This window comes from Falco punctatus (assembly GCF_963210335.1).
Source record: "Falco punctatus genome assembly, chromosome: 9".
NCBI classification, from domain to species: Eukaryota; Metazoa; Chordata; class Aves; order Falconiformes; family Falconidae; genus Falco; species Falco punctatus.
In genome coordinates, this window is record NC_137589.1 from 30453213 (window position 1) to 30473986 (window position 20774).

Here is a 20774-nt window from a genome sequence, read left to right on the forward strand (position 1 = left end):
TTTATGCTTTTTTGCACCGTTTCATATTTCCAATAAAACAAGTAATTAATTATATTTTATTAGCCACAACAGGTCAGCTTGCAGTACATTGACACAGACTGGGGGTTCCGACATGCCAGCAACCTGCTAAAAGAAGAGAGATCAAACATAGCAAGTCTTGCACAGTGGTACTAGTTAATTAGCATCCCCCTTCCCTAAGCCCAATCAATTTCAGTTACAAGCAGGCAAATTTCAGCACACCCAGGAAGAAGTGACTCACCTGTGTTTAACACACAACAATGATGCTCAAGCTTATTGTTTTCTACCCTTTTTTGAAGACTACAAGGACAGCCTGTAGGTTTTTTCAAAATGCCGTTTCAGTGGAAATTTTGTATTTGAAAGTGACTCCAGAATTTTGCAGTACTTGCTCGTTGCTATACAAGAGCAAGTCAAATATGGGCCTTGCATAATCAGGTGTGCAATATATACAGTTCCACAGTATGGTGCTCCTTTACTCTGTTCAAAGGAAGCTTTTAACATACTGCACTAATCTCTGCTTAGAATTCTCCAATACAACTAAGTCCTCAAGTACTACATCATTATTTCAGTAACAAAGCAAGCTATCCCTACTTCACAGCAAAAGGGCAGAACAGAGGCACCTTACAGCTGTAGGCAAAGCCTGATATACGCAGCCGCAACATCCTTCCATTCCTCCTTCCTTGCTTACCCTTCCTCCCTGCACGCTGTCCCTAGTCCCATTTACCATGTCAGAAGAACAAAAAGAATACCGGTATCCCGTACTTTCTGCATCCCCATTTAACAACTTACTTCACTCACACTGTCCCCAAATAAGCTGATGTTATAGTTCAGTTGAGGTTTAACCCTATAAATACGAAGTTCACATGCCTGTGTTTCTTTCGCTCTCTATTACATTGTGTTATTAGCAACTTGCCCTTTGTCACTTTCTTCCGGAGCTGGCATTGAAGCATTTTGGTCCTGGAAGAACATGAGACACTTACCATTTACTTATCTGTCACAGCAGGAGTTTTCTTTTTAGGTCTGAGCTTGAAATACAAGATGAGCATTGCAATACTTGTGTAAGTTGCTATTACATACTGGAAAACATAAAAGTTAAGTTGTAGTTTCAGTCTAAAACCCAGAAAATACCATTATAACAGAATGCAAAAGTTAATATATGTAATACGTACATTCCTCCTGCCTGTGATGGTATAGGAATTGAAGTACTTCTGAAATCCAGTGAACTGGTGTTGAGATCCTGAGTCATGGCCAGCCATGGCTGCTTGTCCTAACAAGCAATGCAGGTAACGAATTTAGTCAGTTGGACAGTATCAATAGGAAAATCAACCTAATGTCTACATTGAACTACATTCCATTGTCAGCTATTAAATCTGCTTTCGGGACATTCAACAGACAGTGGATATACAAAAGGAGCAGGCACATTCAGAGCACTGTATTTTAAGGTACCAAACAGGTGACAGAAGAGCAGATAAGCAAATTAGGGGTTCTGAAGGGAAGACCATTTATCATTTTCAGAGTTCATTCAACAAAGTTTAAACATGAAAAAAAAAAAAAAAAGGCAGGATGATGATAGGAAGTGAAAATTCCTCAAAGCACTTATAAAGAGGAGACCTGCCAGGTCTGCGCCTACACAACTGTTCAACACAGACAAATTTCTACCAGTGGTTCAGGAATCTGAAATGCATAATTAAGATAAATCTTCACTAGTTCAGCTAAGAAACAGCTTCAATTACATACTCAAAAACTTGGTAATAAGATTTAGACTAGACCACTACACTGTTTTGTGACTAAATGCCACTTCACAACTTTTACACCATATTAAAGTGTAAGCATTGTTAATGTGAACTGTCCTGTTGTCAGCTGCACACTTCTATTGCATCTTACTTGTCCACCCTAGCATTCACAGGTCTAGATTAAAAAAATACTTTTTTTTTCCCCCAGTTATTTTTCAGCTACACCAGCAAGGGCTTGAGCCAGCTACAAAGCCTCAGAAGTGTTTTCACACAAACAACGAAAATGCTAATTACATGAAGGCACACTTTTGCATTTTGTCTGCGTCTGGACAAAAGTTTCAGATCTATGAAGTTCATTAACACAAAAGCCTGGCATAGCCACAGCAGCACACTTGCAGATTCACTGAATGGTTCAGATTGGCACCTCCGGAGATTGTATTGTCCAACTCCAACCTGCTCAAAGCTGGGGCAGCTACAGCAGGTCACTCAGGAACATGTCCAGTCTGTTTTTTGTATCTTCAGAGATGGAGACTCCACAACCACTCTGGGGAACCTGTTCCAGTGTTTGATCACCCTTACAATAAAAGGGGGTTCCCTCCTAATGTTTAGAGATATGAGGGAGGGTTATGTTTAATAAGGTTTTACATTTAAGACAAACATCTGTTATTTGTCTTGTAACTCACCCCCGAAGAAACAAGTATCCAACATGGTTACCTACCAAACCAGGCAGATGCTGTAGCAACCAGTACCCCTGAAGAGGAGGAATACGTGAAACTGCTACAGCATGTGCTGCATTCATTAACACAGCTCCTAGGCAAACGCAATCCAGTAATGTATCCCCAGAGCATAACCGTGCCTGTAGCTGAACTAACTATGTAATATAGCAAAAAATCTTAATGAAACAACCCCCCCGAACATTTGCCATACGTGACTTAGAAAGCCAAGGCCATCTTTTGTTACGCCTGACCGATGCAAAAACCTAGCGCGGCGCCACTGCGCCCTGCCGAGGCCGGCCTGCCCCACCGACTGCCCCGCCACCGCCGCTCGCCCGAGCCCTGCACACACGACGGCCCCATCTAGCTGACGCCGACAGCCGCGACCCCGGCGCTCCCTCGCCTCAGCTCGCGTCGGGGTACAGGGAACGCGGCGGCATCGGGTACCCGGAGCGGAGCGACGCGGAGGCTGAAGGTCGCGGGCGTCCCGGGGGAGAGCCGCGGCTCGGCGCCGCAGCGAGGCCACCCTCCCGCCCAGCGGCGCTGCCCTACAGGAGGAGGCGCGGACAAGGGCCCGCAGCCGGGCCGGCACCGTCCCCGCGGGCGCCCAGAGGTACCTCAGCCGCCGCCGTCCCGCCGCCGCGCTCTGCCCTTCGCCCGCGCCCTCCCACAAAATGGCGGCCGCCCAGCGCCGCGCACGGGCACCGCGGATTGGCTGCGGCCCCCAGGCCGAGAGTGCGCCCCCTCCCTCCTGGTTGGCTGAGAAGCAGCCCCGCCACTTCCGCTTGCCCCTTCCCCCTTGCCCTTTCCCCCTTGCCCCGCTCACGACTTCCGGTGGGCTCGCCGTGCTTCGCGCGTGCGGCGCCGCTCCTCCTTGCCGGGCTCTCCCCGCAGCGACCCGGGGCCCGGCGGCTGCGAGCGAGGGGCCGCAGCGGCAGCGGCCGAGGAGGTAAGGCCCCTGCGGGCAGAGCTCCAGTCCTGCCTGGACCAGCGGCGTAGCCCGGCCCGGCCCGGCCCGTGGAGCCGGCTCAGTTACCGGCGGTGGGTGTCTCTGTGGCCTAGCGAGCCCAGCGGTGAGGCGTGCCGTGATGAACGTTAACTTTATTGTGTGCTTTCACATTTAAAGAAGTTTCATATGTTTAGCAGGCAACTTCAAATTTGTCAACGTAGTGTTTCACTGCTGATTTCTGTAGAAGTACCATTGGCTAAAGTAACAGATAGTACGTGAATCGTGACCTAATAAATAAGGTGTTGTTGACTGTTTGAAACATAGCAAGCTTAAACATATCTTTTAAATGTATATATATATAGCTGTAGCTTATATAAAGATGTATCATATTATATTAGCCTTTACAAGCAGTGTCCAAAAAATAAAAACGCAGACCAGGCTTACTTAGCATTTCACTTGTGGCTTTCTCTTTGATGACTGTAGCTGGTAATTTCGGCTTGTCCACTGAATGTAATAAAGATCTGTCCAGAAAATTTATGGTTAAAGCAGTTTTATGAATATATGTGGTGCATGTAAATGCCTTTAATAAATTAATACTGTAGTAGAATTGGGTAATAGTGAAAAGTGTTTAGGATGTGCATATTTAGGTGGACCGTTGTAACACTTCAGTGTAGTCAAATATTAAGTACATCTGAACATGAGTTTCTGTCACTGATCAGCTGTGGAGTAGCCATCTCAATTCTTTCTTAGTTTGGGGTAGTTCACGTTTATGTCTCCTCAGCATTTGTGAGGAACAAATGTAACAACTGCGCATTTAATTTCTGTTTTGTCATTTGTCCTGTAGAAGTGTGAGCATGGCGTCCATGGAAGAAAACTTTCCTCGAGGGGGCATCCAGAAAAAACCCAAAGAGGACAAAACACCCAAACTAAAGTTAGAGCGAGACAATTTGTTTGATGTATGTTGTTTGCGTGTTCTTGATCAGTTGTTCTCAGAGCTCCTCTGCTGTCTGAATATGACTTGCAATCCATCCTACCCCATACTTCTGTAGTAAACTATAGATGGGACTTCCCGAAAGAGATAACTGCTGATATCCACCTTTCTCCACATCTCTTAAAGATACCTGATATATGTTGAATGTGATGAGAAAAAAGTTCAATCGAAATTATCGATCAGGCTTTAGCTTTTAAACTTCCCACAAGCATCTTACCTGAGGTGCTTGTGTAGTGAGGCTGTTAGTGGATATAGACTAAAACTGGTCTTTCTTTTTCTGCGAGTAGAGTGTGGTGCAGATCACTTGTGCCACTCTTTTCCAATCTCAGTATTCATGGTTTTATAAATGATCAGTCTCAGCCCAAAGGAGTTACTTTGAAAGACTTGCGTGTAGACTTATAACAGTTAGAAAGGTGGTTCTATTTTTTTTTCTCTTCTTCTTTTATTCCTGGCAGCAGAGGTCTGCCTTAGTGCAAATTTAATCTCTTTATCCACTTCTATTGTTTTCCCTCTCTGTTTACAATCTGCTTTAGGTTCACCATGAAAAACAATCACAGAAAAGAAAAAGGAGCCAGAGGGATCAAGGAAAGCAGAAAAAGTTCAAGGCAGATAAAATAGCTCCTGCTAAAGACAATGTGACTATTGAACCACTTGTGATTGAGGTTTGTGGATAAATGTTTGATTGTGTCTGCATGTCTCTGCTGGGCTATGTAGAGGTGGCATGTTTTTTCTCACTAAAGCTGTAAAATATTGTGATTTGGGTAATTTGGGACAAAAGCGTGTTTACCACCCTGTTACCGCTGACTTGCCAAGATATCCACAGTATGCTATTCTTCCTGCTTTTCCTAGGACCTCTGTGAGGGAATGCTGCTCCTTGGTTGTATAAAAGAGGTCAGTGACTATGAGTTAGTCATCAGCTTGCCCAATGGACTTTCAGGATTTGTGCCTGTCACGCAGATCAGTGATGCCTACAGCAAAATGCTGAGCAAGCAGGTGGCCCAAGGAGAACTCCTGGAGGTGAGTCCTGGGACTGGGGCTGTGATTTGTGCCTGGCAGCTAGGGAGTGTTAATAATACCTCAGAACAAATCCTGAGGTCTTGCTTAGGACCCTGGTTTCTGGTGTCTCACAGCTAACTTGAATTTGATTGCCTGCAGTGCCTTAGCCTTGGCTAAATAATCCTTGAACTTCATAGACAGCCTGTTGAACATGAAGAGATTTGTGTTGCCTGTCTGCTGCCGGTGCTAAATACTGATCCCTGGCTGTAGGCAATGACAGGAAGAAATGAGGGAAGTGGTTGGAAAATGGTGTGAGGGTGCAAGTGTTTCGCAGGGGTGTGGGGACCAGCATGGTCCTTGCAGTTTAATGTGTGTTGATACATGCAGTATACTGCTGTGTAGTGCTTATGCAGACTGATGTTGGTTTGGAACTGGCTTTTCCAAGCAAACTTCACAATTTCCTAGTAATGCTGATTTTTAGAAAGAAAGAGGACGGAGTAATCTGTTACCCTGTCTCTCTAGTGTCAGCGCTCCGTAAATTTTCCCAAGTTGTGGAATGGGGGATTTTCCAGGTACACTAGCCTTTTGGTGGTAGTGTTTTTCTCTACTAAAGAGGGAAGATTAGGGTCACTGTTGGCTCTGTAGGTGTTTCCTCAGCTGCAACCTCCTGACTCTGGCCCACACAGTATTCCTTTTTAAGCAAAGTTTGCTGGTCTTGCTGACTTTGCATAGTGTCATCCTTGCCTCTGTACTGAGATCCTGGTGTTTGTGGCATTTCCTGCCTTTTATTGTAGTGTTGACAGAGAAACAGGACTTTCCTATGAGATTTTGATCTAAAAAGCTACTTCAGTAACAAAAATCTATCCTTCTTATATTATTTAATATTATAAAATGTGTATGTTTCTCTCTTGATCATGCTGGGCAGGACTTGAATTCGCTCTTGGACATGTATTCTCCAGGGACACTGGTCAGGTGTGTTGTGACCAGTGCTGAGAAAAGTGCTGATGGACGTCGGAGTATCAAATTGTCGATCAACCCCAAGAAGGTCAATAAGGGTCTGAACGCTTCATCACTAGCATCAGGCATGGTACGTGGGCTGGGTCTGTCACAGCCTCTCAAGGCTTTGGAGTTGCCTCTTGCACAGTGCGTGGGGAACACTTCAGTTTGTCTTTGCATGGGATCAGAGCAGAACGTGGAGCTGCTCCCACCATGGAAGAGACCTGGGAGGAGAGTATTGGGTCTTGGCTCCAGGTTGACACTCGTGAAATTCATTCTGTTTAAAAATTCCGAATCAGAAATCTGATTCTGTTTCAATATGGACAAATTATGTAATGATTTATTTCTGGGTAGGTTTCTTAGTTCTTTATGCAGAGAATAATATTTAACGTACTTTGTGGAGGTGCTTAGTTGTTCAGTTTTTGTGTTTCCAGCTGTATGATTGTGGGCACGTGCCTGCAATTAGAGCACCTGCATTTTTGAGCATCCCAATTTTTTTCCTTCCTGGTTTGTGAACTCTGTACATGCATAGTTGGATAAGGGTAGAGTTGAGGCTTTTCTGCCAGATGAGCTGGGTAATAGTGTAGTTCTTTCTGCTGCTCTGGAAAACTCAGTTATCTGTACTTATAAAACAAATGAGTACTTGGGAATTTGTTGCATTTGTTACTGAATTGTGGTGCTTTCCTCCCAACAGCTGCTCTCTGGCTTTGTGTCTAGCGTGGAAGACCATGGCTACCTCATTGATATTGGAGTCAGTGGGACTCATGCTTTCCTGCCTCGTCAGAAAGCTCAAAATTACATCAAAGCACTCAAGAGAGGTAAGAAGTAGTGCAGGAGGAGCTGCTGGGGTTAAAATAGACGTGGGGAATGACAAGGATTAAAGCTTGTTATATCGATGGTGTTAGTGCATCTCAATGAGATTGGGTCAAGGTGAGTCTTTGTGAGTTGCTGAAAACAGCAGTTTTGTGGCTGGTTTGCAACAAGCCATTGGGTTTGAGCCTGTTTTCTGACAGACTGTGTTATTGTTCTGAGCCCATCCATCCCTGCTGGCAGTAGACTTCACTTAGACTGAGAGGAGTTCTAACCTCTTAAAATAGAGGGAACTCTGAAAAAGGTTTTGAAAGAACAGAAGGGAATATCTGGAGGTTTTATGCTTGTCTTTGTAGGGCCTGACTTGAAAATAGGCCAGAACCTGAACTGTGTCATTGTGGAAGTGAAGAATGGGGGAAGAGTGGTCCGTTTGTCCGTTGATCGATCAGAGGTTGCTGCATCCCTTGCAACAGAGCAACAGAACTGGGCACTCTCTAATTTATTGCCAGGGCTGGTGGTAAAAGCTCGAGTGCAGAAGGTAAGCTCTGGTTTGGATTTTTGTTGAGTGGTTTGGGGTTGTTTTTTTTTTTTTTTTTTTTAAGCCTTGCTGAAGGCAGGGAGATAGGTGAAGCAGAGATGGAAGTTGATGTCCTGAAAAATACTGTGCTTATGCTCAGTTACTTTATAATAGCAAATACTATTGTCTGCTAGACGCTCCCTCCACTTCGTTCATTGAAGGTCCGATCTCTGTCCTGGGTGTAATGCCATGAGTATAAAGCTTCAGCCTAAAGTTGGTGATGAAGCTTCAAGCAGAACAGGATCTGTTTTGTGTTTTTCTTGCCTTTACTTAGGTAAAGTCTTCAACAGGTTAGCACTAGTCTTCAGAGTACGTGCAACGTTATCAACGTTATCAAAAAACTAAAGGATTGTTTTTGCAAAAAAAAAAAAAAAAAGCAGAGTTGTTAGGGGTTTTCCTGTCTCTTTGTGAGGTACTTGTTGATTAGCACTGACAGTGCCTTTTTGTGAAGTGTGTGAATTGCTCTCAGTTTGAGCTGCACGAAGACTGAGTGCAGAGGGCTTTTTGGCATCTTTTCCTTCCCCTTCCTAGGTGGCCCCACTTGGGATCAAACTGAGCTTTCTGTCTTCCTTCACTGGCATTGTGGATTTCATGCACATGGACCCAGAGAAATCCACGAACTATTCTCCAGATCAAGTGGTAAGGAGGGTGAACTATGGGCTGGAGTTGGTATGTTGCTTCCCATGCCTCTTGTCTTCTCCAGCATTTCTGTGGAATAATTTCTGACATCTTACTGGTGATAGCTGTCTTTCTCATTTTTTATTTGAAGCATTATCATGGCTGCTTTAGAGCTGTAAAGAGCAAAGCCATTCCTGGTGTAATGGAAGACTTATTTGGGAAGCATGAGAGACTTGCAAGTGATAGAAAAATTACTTGTACGGTCATGTTCCCCTCACTGCACTGGTACCAGACTAGTCTGTAAACAACAGACAAAAGCAAAAGTCCCTCATCTGTGAAGTCTTTGTAGTAATACTGGAAAGTGCTTGTACATGGCCAAAGAGTTCAGGTACCAAGCATAATGTCTGAAAACATGAGCACTGTGCCTTTCTCCTCTTTTGTTTACAAACTTGTATTTAACAAACATACTGTCTTCTGCCAGATGAAAGCTTGCATCCTCTCAATCCACCCCACCTCCAAGGTGGTGCGGCTCACCCTGCGGCAGGCCTTCCTCCACCCTGGGGGATCCCCAAACCAGCTCTCCAATGATCGCATGGGGGCAGTGGTGAAGGAGTCGACAGTGAAAGCTTTCTACAAGCAGTTTGGTGCTGTCTTTGAGCTTGATGATGGCACTCTTGCATTTGCACGGGTAAGTACCGGGGCGGTGAGGCAAGTCCTCCATAGCCATCTTAGCCTCCTGGGGTAGGAAGCTAGGAGATTTGATTTTCTACCTTTATGTTCTACTTTGTGCTCTTTGTGAGACAAATACAGAAAATTAAGACAATGTGGAAGGTGTTAACCAAATCATACCTCCCCTTGTTCAGGTTGGAATGTAGGAGGGTGGTTGTAGAACTGGTGAAACCTGCTGCACAGACAAAGTACGTTAGAGGAACAGTTTTGTCAGATGCTGCCACTTCAGTGCTTCCCTCTTCCAAACACTAAATTGTAATTTCTTTCTTTTAGTTGAAACATCTTTCAAAAACAAGAAAGTCCTTTAAACCTGGGTCATTTAAGACAGGATGCAAACATAGATGTCGGATCATTGACTACAGCCTGATGGATGAGATGTGTATTGTATCTCTGAAGTCGTAAGTTTCAAAGACTCGTCCAGAAAATTGGTTGAAGGATTAGAAGGGTGTGGTTGAGAGTGGAAAATACTACATTGCTTTGCTGGACTGGAACATGCCATCTGGAGTTTTTGGCTTGTATCTGTTGTCTCATGTCAGGTTGCCCGGGCACGTTGCCTATCCTCCCCATACTATAGGGAATTGGGACACAGTCTGTATAGTTGGTGAGCTGAGGCACAGGGAGCCTAAATTAATTCTGCTGAGATCATGTCAGAAGACTGTGGCTGAAAAGGAAATTAAACCTTGATCTTCCAAGTCCCAGCCCATTTTGCTCTTCCTTCTTAGTATATCCATCTCTGTGGCTTTAACTTTATGGCTGGCGGCCATAACTATGTGGCTGTCACCTGAAATGGAGCCTGGTAAATCTCCCTGAACTTTCTGTCCAGAGAGCCGTTTTGGAAGGTGGGTCATTTGGAGTAAAACACAGAACTCTGGAGCTGTAGAACACTGCAGGTGGTGGTGTATGGGACAGTGGATATTTGGGACAAGGCAAAAAGGGGGCATCCTGGATTTCCTCGGAGTTGACTGATTGATTATCTCTTGCTGTGTGTCTTTCCTAGTCACGTTATTGCAGCGCGGTTTCTGCAATACCAAGATATCCACACAGGGGATGTGGTGCAGGTGAGCTTCTGAAGGACTTGTACAGTACCGTGCGGCTGTTACACTTGGAACAGTGATCTAGCTAATGTGTTTCTTCTGCCTAATATGCATGTTTCAACTTCTGATCCAGACTAGTGAGATCAAAGTGAGGAGAAAAACCTCATCTTGTAGGACTCAATTAATGGAATGCAGTACTTTTCTTTCCCCACTTTGTTCAGGTTTTTATTCACGATGCTGTCAAGGCAATCAAATTTTAGCCACAGTCATTTGTTTATGGTCATGAATATATTTGTAGAAATGTATAATTTCTAAATGTATAAATTGAATTAAATAAACTAAAACTTGCCTTGCACTCAAAGTAAAAGTTCATGTATGAACCATCACAGTCTGCTGATGGGTAGAAAGTTACTCATTTATGATCATTCTTATGTCTGAGTCATCGCTGTATTGCATATGTCTCTGGAAATGATTCTGGTTTGCCACAGCTGGTAGGGGTTTTGCAGAAGTAGCTTATGCTTAAGGAAGAGAGGCTGTAAAACAACCTTATGGAATGCATTGAAATTAATTGATCACATTGGTTGGGTGAAGTGTGGGTTGGATTTTATTTTTTGGAGGGTGATTAGACTTGATGATAACAGGTGATGCAGTGTTTTGGCTGTTTCCTACTTGTGCAGTCTGCTTCTCATGCTGAATTTAGTGATACTTTTCCCTATTTTGTGTTCTAGGGCAAAGTGTTTGCTATGAAACACATTGGGATGCAGGTGAAAGTAACTGATGGGATTAAAGGGCTTGTGCCATCCATGCATCTTGCTGATGTGATCCTGAAGCAGCCTGAGAAGAAGTACAGCATAGGAGATGAAGTCAAGTGTCGGGTAAGAGCTGCCTGACATCTGTCTTCAGTTGCTTTGTGCTCTTCTGTTCTGAGTATTTAGCAGCTGGATTGGTCAGGCAATGGCAGACATGTTTTTTGAACCTTCCTGTACCTGCATTCTTGTAGGTGCTGGAGTGCAATCCTGCAGGGAAGAAGCTGATCCTTACTCTTAAGAAAAGTCTTGTCCAATCAAAGCTTCCAATCCTCTCCAACTATGAAGATGCAAAACCAGGTCTGATCACACATGGCTTTGTGGTGTGTGCGAGGGAGTTTGGCTGCATTGTGAAGTTCTACAATGACGTCAAAGGTCTGGTACCCAAGAATGAGCTGAGCTCAGAACCCATATCTTGTCCAGATAAAGTCTTCCATGAAGGCCAGGTAATTAATGTATCTATGCCATGCCTTATGTTTGAATGCAAAAGAGAAATCTGTAGCTGAGTTGGCTCCAACATGGATTTTCCCCTGGAGGAACCAGCTACTCCAAGAGATATTTATGTCCTTTCACTTTAAGTATAATAGTTGTGCTCTATTGAAACAGATTAGGCTGTGAAAGAGGCAGCTCCTTGAATATTTCATAGACCTGTCTGTTTCTAGGTGCTCTGTGTTCTGGTGTGCAGGAGGCACCGTGATACATGATACAAGGACTACGCTTGGTTACTAAGATCTTGGTAGAAGTTTGGGGTTCTAGGCTGCAGTTTCTTCTAAGTTAAATCTCTTACCTACAGAATCAGGAGGATGTTTTCTGCCTCTACGTTATTCTGGTTTTCCAGTTTGTTTCAAAGCCCGCGCATCTTAAACCAGGCGCTCTGGGAACTATGCTGTTCACCAAGTTCTGGTCTTTGTTGCGGGCAAGCTTATAAGGATTTCAGCAGTCTTCATTATTTTTTCTGGTGTTTTTGTCCTTAATCCTGCTGTTTGTTGGATAGCTAAGAAGAAGGGTAATTTTCTAGTTAAGATTTCTGACTGCAAATCTGGACATCTGACTTGTACTCTTGAGTTGCTGCAGACCTGCTACATACCTTTAGCAAGTCATTTAATGATTATGTACTTCCATTTCCATCTGTGTGATCGGAAGGACATTTGTCTCTGGATGAACCTGTTAAGTTATAGTCACTGGTCTGCTATCCTTAGGCGTGAGAGAAAAGTGACTAAACTCTGCATGCATTTCCCTGTCTCATTTTTTAGGTGAGCACACTGAGGAGGAGGGTCAGCTGAATCAAACTTTTCTTCTATTTTTTTTTTTTTTGCTGCAGGTTGTTAAAGTAATGGTCTTAAAATGTGAGCCCGAGCAGGAAAGACTTTTGTTGTCCTTCAGATTATCAAGCCCGTCTGCCTCAGAGGACAAAAAGGAATGCACTGCAAAGGAGAAACGGGAAGTGAAATACCAAATTGGAGAGGTATTGAATTCAATGACTGCTCTCTTTTTTTTGCCTTTTCCTACTTGTTTTCCAGATGTTTTGGTATCACTTTGAACTTTGCTTCAAGAAAAGCTGTTGGAACTGACATTAAATGTGCATTTATTCTTGTTTGGTTGGCCTCCTAGATAAAAAAAAAAAAAAAAATAAAAATCTGTTGTCAGAGGTCAGGATAAAGGAGTCCAGGAGAGTCCTTCTGGAGGTACCAATTAGTGCTTCTACTCCTAGGTGGAGTTCTTTCTTCTGGATGCCGCTGATGTTCTTACTCCAGAAGCAGCTGCTTTTCCTTGTTCAAAAAAGACAACTTCAGAGAAACATTTTGAAATGCTTCCCAGTTGTCTTTGGAATGGACACAGTTTCCAACACCCTGCAGATACTGCTAATACAGCAACAGGACAGTTCTAATCCTGTTTAAATTATTCTCTTCACCCTTCAAATAAAAAGTCACCAATGAGAATGTTTCTAGTTTTTTATTTTTCTGGGAGCTGAGAATTACTTTTTATTTTACTATCAATGTTGGCATGCTTTTTAGGCTCAGCCCTGCTGATGTGAGATTTTTTCATACATAGCTGGGAGGCAGTGTCAGAGCTCCTGCAGCACAGCATTTGGTACCCTGTGCATCAAAAGGAATGACTTCAAAGACAGTTGGAATTTTATATCACTGTATTTGTTCTCTTTTCAGATGGTTGACGTGAAAGTCTTGAAGAAGAAAGATAATGGGCTAGAGGTTTCCATCTTAGAAGATGAAGGCAATGTGATAGCTGGCATTCCCACAGCGCACCTCTCTGACTTTGTTCCTACCTGCAAGCTCCTGTGGCATTGTCTTCAAGAGGGAGATGTCCTGCCCAGACTTATGTGCCTAAGTGACAAGGGAGAGCGTATTGTATCCTTTGCCTCCTCAAACAGTCAAACAAAGCAGTGGGGAGGGAGATACCTGTCAGGAATTCAGAGTATCTGCAACAAGCAGAAGATATACTAGTTAATGCTGTCAAGTGCCTGTCAAGCTGGCGATGCTTCAAAGAGTCCTAACTTGCTTGTGTTAGAAGTGAGGCTCAGCTGCCGCTGGAATCCCATCAGAACCAGGAGTTGTGAATTGGCTGGTCTGCCCAACCAGCTTCTGGGCTGTTAATCATATCACAACCAAAAATCAGAGCTGAAACATTAGGAAGTTGACATTTCTATTAGTATGAAGCAGACATCTTTAATGCTGAGCATGACATCTCACTTAAGAGACATCAGTTGCTGAATTTTAGGGTAGAGAGATCAAGACAGAAACTGGAATTGCAGGACTTTGAGCCTCTGTACTGTCTAACCTGCAAAAGTGCTCTATGGTTAGCAGCACCAAAACGCTTGCTTGGTATTGGGCTCCTTTCATTCATCTTTTCCTATTTTTCCTAACTGGTTGTTCAGATCTTGAGCAGAAAGTCTGCAGTGATTTCTGCTGTACAGGAGGAGCAAGTTGTGAGAAGTTTCTCTGAAATCCAGCCTGGGATGCTGTTGACTGGTTATGTGAGGAACGTGATGCCCTTTGGAGTGTTTGTGGAGTTCCCTTTTGGTGTGACAGGACTGGCACCCAAAGTGGTAAGCAGTGCATTCACTTCAGTAAACAAGTGCATTCACTTCAGTAAACAGCATGTGTGTAATCAGGCATGCTTGAAACATTGCTTTTAGCAAAGGTATGGTAACAAGGAAGGAACAGTGAGGCTGTGGATCCTGCATTTGTGCAGCTTCCTCCAGTGGGGTGAAAGCTGCTTTTACCTTTGTGGTTTAGTTCACTTCCAAAATGAAACAAAGGACTTTATTCAGGTGAGCTTAAGCTTCAACAAGGATTTCATGTGACTTCAGTAATTCATTTTAATCGATGGCTTTTTGTTAGTCTCTGTTAATTTCTCTTATGCATTTTCATGGAGTCTTAACTCAAACCCTTCTGCACTGCAGGTGGTTGATAGTCAGCAGCTGTGCTCAGTAACCCTTGCCCCTTTGTTTCCTTTGCACAGAGCATGAGTGACAAGTTTGTGACGGACACCAAGGACCACTTTGTGGTGGGACAGACTGTGGTTGCGAAGGTGATGAGCATTGATGAGGAGAAGCAGCGTGTGCTCCTCAATCTGAAGGTGTCAGAGTGCAGCTCAGGCGATTCTGCTGCGGAGAGCTTTGCCCTGCTGAATCAGTATTTCAAGGAGATTAAAGAAATCAGGAACTTGCTGAGAAGAAGAGGTAAAAGATTGCGTGGCCTGCCAAAGGGGATCATATCACAAAAAAGGGGCTCCAGAGGAACAAAAAGGGAAAAGTGTTCTTAAAGGTCTTTTCCAATGTAAGCGATTCTATGATTCTGTGAAAGAAAGGTTCGTTCAAGCAAAGGCTTGGCTTCCAAGCGGAGCTTAGAAGAAGGATGTGTGTGTGGTGTGCCATTGAGAAGAAAGCTTCTTGGAATTACAGCTGGGACAAGCCAAAGAAGCTGCTCTTTTCATTGAAATCTGCTAGACCTCTTCCATTGATTTTGGGTTGAAGCTTAGAGAGTTAAAAGTAAAGGAATAAACGGGTGAACTGTGAGGTCCATGTACCAAAAGAGGAAGGAAGATACAGTGGTACAAAAGGATGGGTTCATTGAAGAGCCTGTGAAGGTGAAAATAAGAAAGGCCAGGGTGAGATTGGATGTTCGGTGGACCAAAGCCTTTCTCCAGCCTTGGAGACACTTTTTTGGTGTGAATATTTGTAATTGCTTTTTGAACTAATCTAATAGTTAATCAACTGAGACACGTGGCTGTAGTAGCACCATTTAATTATGTGTCACGTGAAGCATTGTCTCTGTTGATTTTGATCTGGTCTGGTTAATTAGTACTCTATGCTCTTGTATTTTAAGAGCTGCAGACCTAATTTCTTTGGTCAGTAAACAGATGTTAAACTCCAAAGAGCTTATGGATATAACAGATATTGGGCTGAGCTGTGAAACCTGTCTAATGTGCCCACAGAGGTGTAGGCATATGGTTTTTCTGTTGTTTTTTTCGTGGGGTTTTGTTGTTGTTGTTTGTTGATGGGGGGGGAGGATTTGTTTTTTTTCTTTTAAGTGGAAGAATGACTTATAGAAGTCTGGAAGGAGTTTATTTCTGTGTGCCTGAGTGAATTGCCACAAAGCACCAGTGAAGCAAAACAGGCTGCCCAATGCCTAAACCTAAATTTCCCCAAATGCCTGAAAAGAGAGTGGTGATAAGCTATACGGGAGGCTCTTCTTGCGTGCAGACTCATGTATTGGAAATAGGCACTTAAGACCTACCCCTGCTGATTACTTAGATGCGGAAAAACAGCACTAGTGCCTGGATACTAGGGTGATGGGCACATAAGAATCAGAATGGACAACATGTCGATTTTGTGTACTCAGAAGTGATAGAACTGAAGTGGCCTGAGTCAGTACATCAATGTCACTTGCTGTGACATTAGAAAGGCTGGGCAAATTAGCTGTCTGATGGTAAAGCCATGATCTTTTTTCCCCCTGGTGCTTTCTGAAGAATAGTACATCTCTTTAAAGCAAATGATGCTTTTGGAGGGTTAAAGTAATGAAGGAGAAGGCTTTGATTTAAGAAGAATTTCCTTACTTGCCTATTACATACTGCATGCAGCAGGCACTCTTACTGTGTCTAAACAAATAGGACTAGCTTTGTGTGTCAGAATAAAGAGGAATCATTGACAAGAGTAACGATACTTGTTGTATGCATACTGTATTTGCTGGTCACTCATAACTGATGAGACATTACCATTTCTATCTTCATCTAACAGCACTTTTTTAACTATTGACAGTGAAGGACACTGGCGTTGTTTTTTATTGGCAGTCAAGAATACTATTCTTATGGTACAGAAATCTGCATTTGTGCATGCTGTGATCATCAAGTTGTTTTTTATTGTTGATTTTTTTGCATGGGATGCCTGATGTTCAAAGAGGAATTTTTCAACCACCCTGAGCCTTAGCCAGGATCTGCTTAACTAGAAAGTACAAGGATAATTGTGCTGTCATTCAAGTGCTTATGATAACCCAAACGTAGTACTCACATGGGGATGAGTTTGTACAAACAGATTTGCCTACTTACGTTACAACTTCGCTAAATGAATCCTCCAGCAAAGATTTTCTCACATGCTCTTTTTCTAGTGTTAGGAATACTGGATGTATTGCAGTTGATTTTTTTTTTTATCAAATTCCACTTTGCCTTTTTAGGTTCTTTTTATATCAGTAGTGTTTAATATTTTATTTCCTGTAATTGTGGAGTGACAGGTCTGTTTTGTGGTTTTAGTATTATTTTGCTTTTACCTTTTTCTGTGTGATGCCGTGTGCCAGCGTTTGTATAAGATTGGAAAGTGTTCTCTCCACAGTTAACCAGATCCTTATTGTCAAATAAGTGTTTCTACTTTATCAGCTCTTAGAATTTACTTCATATTTCTACAGATTCAGGAGCCTAAACATTTTTTTCTGTTATGAAGGTGGATATAAATGCTTGTTTGTGCACTTTTGAGCACATGTGAAGGCTGTCTTTGTTTTTCAAAGAGACAATGTAGGTAAAACTGACTTCTCACTTTTTCTTTCCTTTATTTAGGGGAGCCCAGTGCGGCCCAAGGCCTTTGTGAGTTGCTGCCTGGGAAGGAGCTGCAGCTCGTGGTGCAGGATGTGAAGGAGGATGGCTCAGCAGTGTTCAGTGGCAGCTGTGTCACAGGCTTGACTGTAACAGCCACTCGCTACCATTTGGGAGGTCAGGGTCTTGTCTTTGCTTGCTTTGATTTTCACTCCTGTACTTTGAAACCTCTGTTCTGAAGTGAATTCTGCTGATGAGGAACTAACACAGGAGGAGTGATCAGGTTAGGGATGGACTTGAAGAGTAGTTTGGTTTCCTAATGTGTTGCTGATCCATTTGCATGATTTGAAACATGTAATTTAAGCCTACCTGTGCCTCTATTACCCCATCTGTAAACTGGACCTAATCCTGCCTCTTATCTTGGGCATCTTGCAAGGTCTAGTTTGTGCTCTGAGATCCTTAGTTGAAGCATACTGTGTATAGACAAAATACTAACACAAGCTCCAGCTTTCTTGGGTTTTTTTCTTCTTTAGAATTGTGTTCCTTGGCGAATGCCCTATCAGAAATGGCTGGGTTTTTTTTCTTCTAAATGAATGTGACTTTAAAACAAGACTGCAGTTTTGGTACTTGGCAATTAAAAAATTAAAGCAGAAAAGTGCGCTATTATGCAGAACAAAACAAGTACATGCTGAGATAATGAATACACCAATGAAACCATTATAAACTGCTAATTTCGGCAGGAGTAATATCCCAGCCCTTCTGTGTTCAGAAAAGTATCTTTGTTTCCTTAGCAACAGATAGACTGATTATGTTTTTGTGCAAATGTTAGGTAATCTTTTTAAAAATCTGTATTACCTTGAATTTGTGTTTAGTCTTCTCTACATTATTTAAGAGTTTCATCTTCGTAAAATCTGTTTAGTTATTCCCTGAAAGCATCAGACTCATTTTTTTTCAAATAAAAAAAGCCCCCTTTTTTTTATCTCCTTGCTATTAATGTTGGAGGAATCTGTTCTTTTCTTAAAGAGACTTATTATGTTTGGCACTAACATTGACTTTGTTGACTTTGTTACAGTAACCTAGTTACGATTCATAATTAAGCAGTCTTTTTATCACTATGGACTTCAGGAATTGAACTAAACCACACCACAGGCAACCCTTCCTGTCTGTCATGTGCCACTAGCTCAGCTGCTGAAAATTCTTCACTGTCATCAGGAGATAATCTCCTTGTTCTCATTTATAGACAAAAACATTGCTCCTGGTGAGAAAACTAAGGTGTTGGTTCTTCATGTGGATGCCCTCACATCCAAGGTGTACGTTTCTCTTCGGGAAGAGCTGTTAAAACAACGAGCCAAGCAAGTATGTGTTCAGTTTTTGGATTTGTGTGTTTCTGTTTGTCTAACAAACTCCAGGTGATTAATGAATTTGAGAGGGGGCTGTTTCCTCTTTTAGAACTGTGGGAGGTAGAGTGGAGGGAATCAAAAGTCTCAGCAGGAGAAGTCACTATCTCCATTTCTGTCTAGCTGCTCACAGAGAACTCCCAGCATTCTGCCATCGTGCAGCACATAGCAGAAGAATTTGCCATCGTGTCTTTGTTGGAAACAGGTCAGCTGGCAGCTGTCCCCATAGCGTCTCACCTCAATGACACCTTCCGCTTTGACTCAGAAAAACTGAAGGTGGGACAAATAATCTCTGCAACCTTAAAAGTAGTGAAGGAGAGTGACCATGGAATCTTGTTAGCAGTACAAGGCCGAGCAAAGAAGGATGTTTTTGTAAGGGTCCGGAATGAATCTGAGACAGCATTGGAAGAGGTGCTTGCTACTGTGAAACACTCGCTTTCCTTGGGGGATATTGTTACTGGTACTGTTAAATCTGTCAAACCAACCCATGTCACAGTTGCTATTGATGACAAGCTGACAGGTTCAATCCATGCATCCCGGATACTGGATGAAGTGCCTATAGGTTCTTTTCCAACATGCACTCTGAAAGCTGGACAGAAGGTGACTGCTCGAGTCATTGGAGGCAGAGATGTGAATACTCACAGGTAGGAAAACGTGCACATAAAATTACTTCTTGGGGAATGCAAGGATGCAAGGGGTGGAACAGTTACTCAGTTCAGATGATCTAGGCTGTTTCCTCTGTCAGTAGATGCTGTTACGGCTACCCTTGCTGGAGTAGTTGAGGCCTGAGGGAATCTGCTATTATATTCTATCCCGGATCCAGGTTTCAGTAAATTAGCTCTCAACCTGTGTCACTGTATTTATCTTGAGCAAAGTTCATAAAAAAGATTTCTAAACTCTTAAGGTCTAGGGGAGGCCTTGAATACAAGCAGGATTTGGCCCCAGGGGCTAAATTTGCTGGAGTACTTTGGGTACCTAAATTGCCAATGAAATAGCCAGGAAGAACTGGAAGACTTTGGTAGTTTTAGAGGCCTTACATCTGGGGTTTTTTTTGCCGATGCAGAAGGATGACAGGTGGGTGAGTGGAGGCTGGGGAGATCATGAGAAACTTTAATCCTTTTCCTGTTCTTTAGGTACCTGCCCATCACCCATCCGCACTTCACACAGTCCATTCCAGAGCTCAGCATGCGACCAAGGTCAGTGTTGGCCTCTGTGCTGTCTGCAGATGCTTCACAGGCCTTGTATCCTTGTAGTTTCCCTCCCTTGTTCCTCCCATTTGTAAAGGGCTGCACGTGTATGCAGTGTGGCAAGGTCCCATGTTCTCTCACACTAACTTGGGTCTGGGAGCTGTGTTAAACCTCACAGTGCTCTCCTAGCACATGATTTCCTTTGAATGTCCTTTTGGCTTCAGCTTCTGCCAGTCTGGACTCTGGTTTCATGTTAGAAGGATTCCCTCTTAAGCCCAGGGAAGAATTAATTCCCTGCAGAAGGATGCAGCTGGGGAGGGGATAGGGGTGAATGTCACAATGGCATTGTCACACTAGTACTGTACTGGCTCATTGTAATCTGGGTTTCTTACTCCTATCTTCATCATTAGGACCAAAGCTATCTTACTGATGTCCTCTTTCTTTGATTGCAAACAGTGAAATAGAAGGGAAAGTCACAGCAATGCTGAACCTTAAAGAAGACAATGGCCTCAAAAAACCTGGACTCTACAATGTCGGACAGACAGTCACCTGTTTTGTGAAAAAGGTGAGGTCAGAGTGTTCCTAAGTGTGCTGGGAGAGGCAGCAAGTGGGGATAACCTCAGGGACCTTATTTCAGACCTAAACACTGGCACTACTATGGTCTTTATTAACTAAGAGTGGCCTGTGCAAAGTGCAGTGTCTTAACAGGGAGAAGGAAGTCACATTTTCTATACTTGACAGAGTCAAGCTGACTCATCCTCTTTGACATGCCTGTTTGTTGCCAGCAGATGCTTCCCACCCAGCACTCTAGCAAAATGGCTTTTGAGAAGCTGTGTATGCCACCAGCACAATGTATGCTCGCTGCTGATACCCTGTGTTGTGTGGACTTGTCTGTGAACCACAGCAGCATTATGCTTCTATGAGTAGAAGCCAAATCACCATTTTTGCTTGGTGCAAGAGCTAAGGCTGGAGCAGTTCTTTCTAGCCTTAAAAATTAGTGAATCCACCAGGGAAGGGCTGTTTTCCTAAGGTCTCATGCTGTCTTCTCTGGTTATTTGGTGTCTTCTCAGTATAACATCCTCAAAAATTGGCTGGAGGTAGAAGCTGCCCCTCATATTCGAGGAAGAGTTCCTCATCTGCTGCTGTCTCTGAACACCAAGGTAAGAGGCCATTACAGA

The 20774-nt window shown here is 43.3% G+C and overlaps 2 protein-coding genes across 3 annotated transcripts in view; one reads left to right on the forward strand and one right to left on the reverse strand.

The window, feature by feature from the left end:
- On the reverse strand, window positions 1-3214 carry ATP5MK (ATP synthase membrane subunit k). The gene is made up of 4 exons (XM_080403519.1): window positions 3082-3214; window positions 1188-1285; window positions 999-1094; window positions 1-126 (listed from the first exon to the last, which is right to left on the reverse strand). The coding sequence occupies exons 2-3, from the start codon at window positions 1272-1274 to the stop codon at window positions 1002-1004; spliced, it is 180 nt and encodes a 59-aa protein (XP_080259645.1). The 5' UTR covers window positions 1275-1285; window positions 3082-3214; the 3' UTR covers window positions 1-126; window positions 999-1001.
- PDCD11 (programmed cell death 11) overlaps window positions 3118-20774 on the forward strand; it is a 26458-nt gene continuing 8801 nt past the window's right edge. Inside the window, exons 1-23 of one of the 2 annotated variants that reach the window (XM_080403495.1) lie at window positions 3118-3413; window positions 4258-4369; window positions 4938-5066; window positions 5254-5421; window positions 6326-6487; window positions 7091-7214; window positions 7563-7744; window positions 8315-8422; window positions 8883-9089; window positions 9404-9528; window positions 10128-10188; window positions 10893-11039; window positions 11165-11416; window positions 12292-12435; window positions 13136-13336; window positions 13864-14034; window positions 14451-14670; window positions 17037-17189; window positions 18253-18368; window positions 18533-19053; window positions 19543-19605; window positions 20053-20161; window positions 20667-20756. In XM_080403495.1, the coding sequence (XP_080259621.1) occupies window positions 3139-3413; window positions 4258-4369; window positions 4938-5066; window positions 5254-5421; window positions 6326-6487; window positions 7091-7214; window positions 7563-7744; window positions 8315-8422; window positions 8883-9089; window positions 9404-9528; window positions 10128-10188; window positions 10893-11039; window positions 11165-11416; window positions 12292-12435; window positions 13136-13336; window positions 13864-14034; window positions 14451-14670; window positions 17037-17189; window positions 18253-18368; window positions 18533-19053; window positions 19543-19605; window positions 20053-20161; window positions 20667-20756 (3840 nt within the window). In that variant the 5' untranslated portion in view covers window positions 3118-3138. Of the gene's footprint in view, window positions 3506-4257; window positions 4370-4937; window positions 5067-5253; window positions 5422-6325; window positions 6488-7090; window positions 7215-7562; window positions 7745-8314; window positions 8423-8882; window positions 9090-9403; window positions 9529-10127; window positions 10189-10892; window positions 11040-11164; window positions 11417-12291; window positions 12436-13135; window positions 13337-13863; window positions 14035-14450; window positions 14671-17036; window positions 17190-18252; window positions 18369-18532; window positions 19054-19542; window positions 19606-20052; window positions 20162-20666; window positions 20757-20774 lie in introns of both variants that reach the window. The other variant, XM_080403496.1, reaches the window with a different exon arrangement.